This window comes from Phragmites australis, chromosome 14 (genome assembly GCF_958298935.1).
Source record: "Phragmites australis chromosome 14, lpPhrAust1.1, whole genome shotgun sequence".
NCBI classification, from domain to species: domain Eukaryota; kingdom Viridiplantae; phylum Streptophyta; class Magnoliopsida; order Poales; family Poaceae; genus Phragmites; species Phragmites australis.
Window position 1 is genome coordinate 13,309,045 of NC_084934.1, and position 9,098 is coordinate 13,318,142.

General features: G+C 45.8%; 1 protein-coding gene across 1 annotated transcript; it reads left to right on the forward strand.

Moving 5' to 3' along the window:
• The first annotated feature begins 449 nt into the window (after positions 1 to 449).
• Positions 450 to 3,903, forward strand: LOC133891568 (CO(2)-response secreted protease). Its single transcript, XM_062332293.1, has 8 exons — positions 450 to 673; positions 958 to 1,347; positions 1,426 to 1,954; positions 2,050 to 2,153; positions 2,381 to 2,623; positions 2,716 to 2,830; positions 2,927 to 3,134; positions 3,208 to 3,903. Exons 1-8 carry the CDS (start codon positions 507 to 509, stop codon positions 3,762 to 3,764), a joined length of 2,313 nt encoding a protein of 770 aa, XP_062188277.1. The 5' UTR covers positions 450 to 506; the 3' UTR covers positions 3,765 to 3,903.
• Positions 3,904 to 9,098: the final 5,195 nt, after the last annotated feature.

A 9,098-nucleotide genomic window follows, 5' to 3' on the forward strand; every position in this document is an offset into this window, starting at 1 on the left:
TCCATGGTGTACCGAAAATCCGTTTTTGATAAATGAGTGACAAATATATATACTAAATTTATAAATTCGCTGATATGATTTCTATTTTAGTAAATAGAGTGCCATATGTTGTACACTTTTAGATTTTTGCTTTATTTCCAAGCATGCAGAAAGGAAGCTACCTAGCTAGTAGCCACTTGACACAGGTGGCCTAGTTAGCTAGTTACACTTTGCCACTAATTGGCGTCGAGATAAGGTGATCACGGAGCACTAGTGCACTACTCCACTCCAAACTGTCGTACGTGGGGGCATGCATACGTGCCCTCTGCTAGTGCCCGCACCATTAACTCAGTCGCGCGCGCAACCATAGCCTCACGGCATGCATCGATCGATGCACCATGGCGTGCGCAACCACAACTCTGCTCATATATATAGGTGCAGCTCGTGGCAAGCCGAGCGTTCTGCAGAGACGCGAGCACTGCTGAACTGAGCGAACTGTCTATATATCGAGGTGGGCAAGAAACACCATGTGGTTACTGCTCTGCTTCGTTGCTTCGTTGGTCGCCGCCGGCGCATGCCGCAACGATGATGGGAGCATGGTGTACGTCGTGTACATGGGCGCCGTGACACCCCTAACCTCCCCCAACCTCCTCCGTGACAGCCACCTCCGCCTCGTCGCCACGGTGCTCAAGAGGTCGTCACTAAGTATCTGCAACACATATGTGCATGTGTTTCTTCGTCACTTGCCACTTTGTCAGTTCGTGTCGGATTGAGAGCGACGTGTGTCCTATCCTATGGTCCACGCGAGCTGCGGCGCACGGGCCCTTAATTAACTACTACCAACTACGTGCCATGAATCACTTAAATTGTAGCACTTGTAAAATAGTATATAGTTTTCCCTGTCGTGTCGCGAAGGCATTCCTCCGTACATATGTCAGATGGTTAGTATGTTGATTGCCGTATGGCTTGCTTCATCAGGGGGCAGAGGGTGCAGAGCGTGGTGGTGCAGCAGTACAAGCACGGCTTCTCCGGGTTCGCGGCGCTGCTGTCCAAAGACGAGGCCGCCGCACTCAGGCGGAAGCCCGGCGTCGTCTCCGTCTTCGCTGACCCGGTGTATCAGCTGCATACAACGAGGTCCTGGGACTTCCTGCAGCAGACGGCCGTCAAGATCGACTCCGCTCGTCACTCGCCCGGAGCAGGCAAGACTGTCGCCTCGTCGCCGGCTGCGGACACCATCATCGGGCTTCTCGACTCCGGCATCTGGCCGGAGTCACCAAGCTTCAACGATGCTGGCTTTGGGCCAGTACCAAGCCGATGGAAAGGAGTCTGCATGGCCGGAGATGATTTTAACTCGTCCAACTGCAACAAGTGAGACGCCTTATTTTTACTTGTTAGTCAAAGAGACGTCATAAACAATCCGTACATGTTCTGATGATCCCGATGCAGGAAGCTGATCGGAGCAAGATACTACGACCTTAGTGAGGTAAGGGGCCCCACTCAGAGCGGCGGCAACTCGCCGCGGGACGAGCTTGGCCACGGCACACACACGTCATCCACGGCTGCCGGGAACGCGGTCAGCGGCGCCTCGTACTACGGCCTTGCTCCCGGGACGGCAAAGGGGGGCTCTTCCGCGTCGAGGGTCGCGATGTACCGGGTTTGCTCAGAAGCAGGTTGCGCCGGATCGGCCATACTCGCCGGTTTTGATGACGCCATAGCCGACGGCGTGGACGTCATATCTGTCTCCCTGGGCACGTCGCCGTACTTTCGCCCCGATTTCTCGGAGGACCCGATTGCCATCGGTTCGTTCCATGCCGTGGCAAAGGGGGTCATGGTCGTGTGCTCAGCCGGCAACGCCGGACCTGAGGCCGCCACCGTGGTGAACGCGGCGCCTTGGATCCTCACGGTCGCGGCGACGACCATCGACCGCGACTTCGAGTCGGACGTCGTGCTGGGTGGAAATAACAGCGCAGTGAAAGTATGCATCCCCCCTCTTAATTTATCTGTTCTTGGGTGTAGGAAATTTTCCCAGGTTTAACAACCTCTGATCATACGTAAAATTGTAAACTACAGGGCCGAGCTATAAACTTCTCTAACTTGGACAAATCCCCGAAGTATCCATTGATCACTGGTGCAGGAGCAAAGTCTAGCTCAGTTTCTGATACTGTCTCAGCAAGGTATATAAAACCCAAAATACCAAAAGATTTTAAGTCGTACTAATAGAATTTAGTAGTTGTTTCTAAGCTATCTAAAAACTAAACACCAACAAATTCTGACACACTGCATCTTGCTAATTTGTGAACGTTAATTACAAAAAGTTTGATTAAATTCTGAAACAACGTTCTACACTTGATTAGTACAGTAGTACTCATGCATATTTTATCACGCTATCATCTTCCTGCAGCCACTGTGAGCCCGGCACGCTGGACACCAGCAAGATAAAAGAGAAGATCGTGTTGTGCAACCACTCTCAGGGTGACACGTCGAAGATGGTGAAGGTGGACGAGCTGAAGAGCGCCGGAGCAGTGGGATCCATCTTGGTCAACGACGTCGAGACGGTTGTCGCAACCACCTATCTCGACTTCCCGGTGACGGAGGTCACCTCTGCAGCCGCCGCCGCCATCCACAAGTACATTGCCTCGACCAGGTACGTAGTGCTACCGATGATCTCCCATGCTCGCTCTCTCTCTAGCAAAAGCAAAAGCCATCACCTGTCTTAATTCTCTTCCATAACGAAAGCCAACCTGTCGCGACGATCACGCCGACGACCACCGTGACGGAGTACAAGCCAGCGCCTGTCGTGGCGTACTTCTCGTCAAGGGGGCCGTCGTCGCAGACTGGGGACATCATCAAGGTATTTATGCCGACGCGCCCAGCGCCGACCCCCTCTCAGCTTTTTGGACTTGTTTTCCATGAGTCTTATGAGTGAGGTCATGTATTGCCTCTTCAGCCGGACGTTGCAGCTCCGGGAGTGAACATTCTCGCGTCGTGGATCCCAACGTCGTCACTTCCTGTCGGGCAGAAGCAACCCTCGCAGTTCAATCTCGTGTCGGGGACATCCATGGCCTGCCCCCACGTCGCCGGGGCGGCAGCCACCGTCAAGGCGTGGAACCCCACATGGAGCCCGGCTGCCATCCGGTCGGCCATCATGACCACAGGTGGTGAATGTCCCCAAGTTTCATCTCGAAATCTTAATTCGCCATTGACAAATTCTGTTGTCCGCTGCGACAGCAACCCAGCTGAACAACGACCAGGCTCCGATGACGACCGACTCAGGATCATTGGCCACGCCGTACGACTACGGCGCGGGACAGGTGCACCCGACCGGCGCGCTGGACCCAGGACTGGTGTACGAGCTCGGGGAAGACGACTACCTCCAGTTCCTCTGCAACTACGGCTACAACGCATCCAAGATCAAGCTTATCACATCCCTTCCTGGCGGGTTCAGCTGCGCAGTCAACGCGAGCAAGGACCTCATCTCTGACCTCAACTACCCGTCGATCGCCGTGGCAGGGCTCGGCAAAGCAGGCAGCAGGACGGTGACCCGAGCCGTCACGAACGTCGGGGTGCAGGAAGAGGCAACCTACACGGTCACCGTCAGCACGCCGGCCGGTTTGGATGTGAAGGTCACGCCCAGTAAGCTTGAGTTCACCAAGAGTGTGAAGAAGCTGGCTTTCGAGCTGAACTTCACCGGCACGAATACGGCAGCGAAGGGCACCCTGTCAGGATCCATAACATGGTCAGATGGAAAGCACGTGGTTCGCAGCCCATTTGTGGTCGCTAGTTGAAAATTATGTAGAAGGGAAAGCTCTTGTAAGTCTCTCATGTCTCGTATGATACACTCATGTACAAGGTAGTAGCACCAAGTATTGTTGTAATAGTGGACAAACAATTAATGCTATGATAAGAATACTGACTGTTACAAGACACGCTCATCTCTTTCTTTCAGGAAAACGTGATCACTTCATTAATTAATACAAGTGGCCGGGTACAATATAAGTGTCTAGCGGCTCAAGAGCCCTACATGATGGCCACAGATCAAGCAAAAGAGAAGTCCGAGAAAGATGATGTGGTTCTGTGTTCGACTCTCACTGCTACATAATCCATTTAATAAGTCGTTCTTGTACAAATAGATCTACGGAATCATCTAATCAAAGGGTATTATCTCTAAACTAGAACCGTCTAAGAGTATGACAACGAGCAGTTCCAACAAAGTGGAACGCTACATTACATATTGTTTCCAGTGAAAACCGTTTGTACTAATAGTCACTACGTCATAATAGCACATTTGTGATGGGTCCCATATCCGTTACTCTAAATATGTCACTAATGATGACCTATTAGTGACGGGTGCCGATCCGTCACTAATGACGGTCACCAATGACTGGTCATAGTTGAAAGCCATCACTAAGGTGCGTCTCTTATGGTCTGAGCAGGTATGTTGCCTGTCACTAAAGGTGGCCATTAGTGATTTACCACCCGTCACTAATGACTTAAGTTCCAGTGATGGGTAGTATTCTCACGCATCACTCACTCAATCATCAGAGACGGGTAGTAACCGCACCATCACTATACTCGTCGTGCCCATCAGCATTGCGCACCATTTGGTCTGCATTCGACACCAAATCCACATAGTCATAAATGAATCATAATATGTCTGCGTCCCTAAGATAATCATCCATATCATCGGCTGACGGGAGTTCTTGATCCATACCGCTATCCGTGAGGACCTGATCCATTTCCCCTTTGTTAAGGTCTTCCTCATCGTGTTTGTTTCAAATGTGATATCTCTCTTTAAATACACACCTTAACAAGTGATTATACACATTGTTAGGTTTTGAAAACTTCATCTCATTCTAGCAATCACAGCATGGACACCACATTATCATTTTACCTCGACCTTCCATATCCGCCACTGCGGCACTCATGAAAAGCTTCACCCCGCTCATGTACTCATTACAAGTACGGCAATCAAGGTACATTCAACTTCGGTCCGTCATCTACAAATTGAAAAAATATTTATTATTAATAGAAATGACATAGTACATACAATTGAATAAGTATAAAATTCTAACTAAATTTAACAAAACTAAGCCAATTTTTTTTATCTAAGGCGAAGGATCCTAGGTAGCTACTTTCTACATAGGCAAAGATATGACGAGCCTATGGCTTCTTCATATACAATTAGTACTATTAATATTCCTTAAATCATACAAAATCCAATTACAAGAGCACATGCATGATAATTAAACCACTAGGTGAACTCGTTTCTTGCTGTTCATTTTTCCATGGATGGATTACTACTAAATTCTTGTGATATTTTATTGCTTAGGAACGTGAGAGAAGTACCACAACCTTACTCGGACGTCACCTTTTGAAGGCCAAGTCTACTCGAACTTGAGGCTGAGCTCTAGTCATGGTCGAAGTTGTGATCGTGGTCATGGTCGAGTCTCAAGACTAAACGTTAGTAAAACGGGCATAACTCTCTCATACAAAGTCTGTTCTAGATGATCTTGGACATTATGGAAAGCTTATGAAAATCTTTCTAATGGATCTAATCTTGACCAAATATTCCATATAGTTTAGTCAAAGTAAAAAAAATAAGGTGTTGCGTCACCGTTTTGGACCATGTTAGGTCTTGTAATCGTGTCGGGGTCGGAGTCCAGGTTGTGCACGCCTCTTTCCACGGTTGCACAACCCTAGATCGACCTCCTTACGCCTATACACAGTAGCCGTCATATTTTAGACTTCAGTTTTACTTAGATTATTCTGTTTTATACAGTTTCACTGCTTGTTCGGTTTGTGGAACTCCAACTCGAGCACTTCATCGGTAATTAGCAATATTCAGATTACATCTACCTATTCTTGCTTGTATTCTCGATTCACTTACAGAAAAAGCCTTCTTGGCGAGGTCAACCGCGTCTTGGCACGGTTGATAATAACAGAGTAGTGGTGTAGTGGATGCAAGGGTTCTCGATCTATCCTGGTCAGAGCCTTTGGATCATCAATGTCAAAACTACACCAATCGACTTATCATATTACCTTCAAAAGATCGGACAAATGTGCATCAAGTGGTATCAGAGTCTAGGTTGCTCGTTAGGTAATCTCAGTTATCCCTTTTGTTTTATCGAGTTCCATTAACTAGAGTCCGGAAAATTGCCCCACAAAAAAAAAGATTTAGATCTTAGTTTTCCGCTGTCCAAACCACTTTGTTCCCTTCGCAATTTTTTTTAGTTTTCGTGTTGTTGAGTTTGAGTCCATCGTTAGTGACTTTATTGCTGGTCGAGTCATCGTTTTCTAGTTTCTAGCATTGAGTCTATGCTAATTTAGTCGTCGAGTTACTCGGCTTGCCCTAGTCTCCTATAGCTGAGTTTGTGTCCCTACTCGGGGTCCCGACCAGTCGATCCGACCAACCACTCAGGGTCCCGACCAGTCACTCCGATCACCCAATTGAGGTCCTGACCAGTCACTTCGACCACTCACTTGGTCTCCTCACTAGTCACTCCGGCCACCCACTTGGTGTCTGACCAGGTACTCTGAATACCCACTCGAGTCTGACCATCTAGTTGGATTCTGATGCACGTCTATCTGATCTTTCGAAGGTAATATGATAAGTTAATTGGTAGAGTTTTAACATTGATGATCCAAAGGCACCAACCAGAACAGATCGAGAACCCTCATAACCACTACACCACTACTCCGTGGTTATCAACCGTGCCAAGACGCGGTTGACCTCGCCAAGAATGCTTTTCCTACAAGCGAATTAAGAACACAAGCAAGAACAGATAGATGTAATTTGAATATTCCTAATTACCAATGAATTTCTCGAGTTGGGGTTCAACAAACCGATAAACGGTGAAACTATCTAAAACAGAATAATCTAAGCTAAAACCAAGCCTAAACTATGACGGCTACTATGTATATATATAGGGGGACATGAGGAGGTCGACCTAGGGTTGTACAGCTGTGGAAAGAGGCGTGCACATCCTGGACTCCGACCCCAACACGATTACAAGACCCAACCGGGTTCAAAACAGTGACGCAACACCTTAGTTCATTGACTTTGACTAAATTATAAGAAACATTTAGTCAAGAATAGATACATTGGAAAGGGATCGTCATAAGCTTTCCAGAATGTCTAAGATCGCCTAAAATAAACTTCGTATGAGAGAGTTATACCCGTTTTATTGACGTGTTGTTCTGGGACTCGACCACGACCACAACCATGACTACGACTTCGACCACGACCATGACTAGAACTCAGCCTCAAATCCGAGTAGACATGGCCTTCGAGAGGTGACGTTTGGGTAAGGTTGTGGTGCTTCTTCAACGTTCCTAAGCAATAAAATATCACAAGAATTTAGTAGTAATCCATCCAAGGAAGTATGAATAGCAAGGAACGAGTTCACTGGTGGTTTAATTATCACACATGTGCTCTTGTAATTGGACCTTGTATGATTTGAGGAATATTAATAGTATTGATCGTATCTGAAGGAGCCATGTGCTCATCATCCTCCCCCTCTTGAATTGGAATCGTCCTCGACTCAAGTCCACCATCTTCTCCAAGTATGGCTTCAAATCTTGGTGGTGCGGTGTACTGACCTCTGTTTGACCGTCGGTCTGGGGATGACACGAAGTAGAAAATAGTAACTTCATCCCCAGTTTGTTCCAAAGTGATCTCCAAAACTGACTCAAAAACTTTGTATCACAATCTGAGATAATAGTATTAGGCACTCCATGTAGCTAAACGATTTCCCTAAAAAACAAATAAGCTAGGTTTGTAGCATCATCTCTCTTATGACAAGGTATAAAATATACCATTTTAGAAAATCTATCCACAACTACAAATATGCTATCCCTCCCCCTCTTTGTCCTATGTAATCCTAAAACAAAATCAATGGAAATATCCTCCCAAGGTGCACTAGGAACAGGAAGAGGCATGTAAAGAGTATATGGATTTAAGCGAGACTTAGCTTTATTGCAAGTAGTCCAATGTGACACGTAGCTCTCGATATTACGTCTCATCTTTGGCCAAAATAAATGAGCGGTTAGCACATCTTTAGTCTTCTTTGCTCCAAAATGTGCCATCAATTCTCCTCTATGCGCCTCCTGCAACAACAAAAAATGAACGGAGCTAACTGGAATGCATAACTTGTTAGCACGATAGAGCAATCTGTCAGTTAGAACATGTTTATTCTATATTTTCCTTTCTTTATAATGTTCAAGAACTTCTTTAAAATCTAAATCATCAGCATATAATTCTTAATTGCCTATAAACAAAAAATCTTATGATCGAGTTGAGATAACATGGTATAACGCCTAGAAAGCGCATCAGCTATCACATTATCCTTTTCTTTCTTATGTTTTATGACATATAGAAACAATTCAATAAATTCTACTCATTTAGCATGTCGTTTATTCAGTTTAGCTTGACTTCTAATATGTTTCAATGATTTATGATCAGAATGTATAATAAATTCTTTGGGCCAAATATCATGTTGCCTTGTTTCAAGCACTCGAACTAAGCATAGGTAGCAACAACCACTTGGTACTTTGTTAGTGATGGGTCCTAGGAAATTGCCTATGACACTTCGTCTGCTTTCATTGTTTATGTGGTGTGTATATATTTTTAATTGTCAACAACAAGCGTTGAGTGTCGGGTATCCTTTGGTTTTTGGTATTTAATTCTTAACGCTTGTGCTTGGTTAACTACAAAAGTGTTATTTGTTCTCCGAATATGAACAAAACCATTTTTGTTATTTACCATTCCATTTTGTTCTTTGGTGCAGGGTGAATTTTGCAAACTTGTTTTTTGCAATAATCCTTCAATTCCTAAACGTACCATGTATAGCCACATAAAGGGATTCAAGAAGACATATAGGGATCCTCTCCTACCAGCACATTAGGTAGGACGAGGTGCATACATCCATCCATCATGGTTATACTTCTCTTCATTCCGGCATCCTCTCTCCCTCGATCTCCTTTCTCATCCTCTCTCTACTCTCCCCCTATTCTCATGAATTCACATAGATGTTTTAAGGATTCAAATTTCTTGTTCATTTCACAAGATGTTGTACAAATTTTCTAAGATGTAGCACAAAATGAAAGGCAAGATCAACTGA

Excerpts from the sequence above, each read along its gene's own strand:
- LOC133891568 (XM_062332293.1), top strand. The coding sequence starts at position 507 with ATGTGGTTACTGCTCTGCTTCGTTGCTTCGTTGGTCGCCGCCGGCGCA. Across the intron at positions 2,624-2,715 it reads AAGTACATTGCCTCGACCAG|CCAACCTGTCGCGACGATCA; the intron begins GTACGTAGTGCT and ends CCATAACGAAAG. Across the intron at positions 2,831-2,926 it reads AGACTGGGGACATCATCAAG|CCGGACGTTGCAGCTCCGGG; the intron begins GTATTTATGCCG and ends TTGCCTCTTCAG.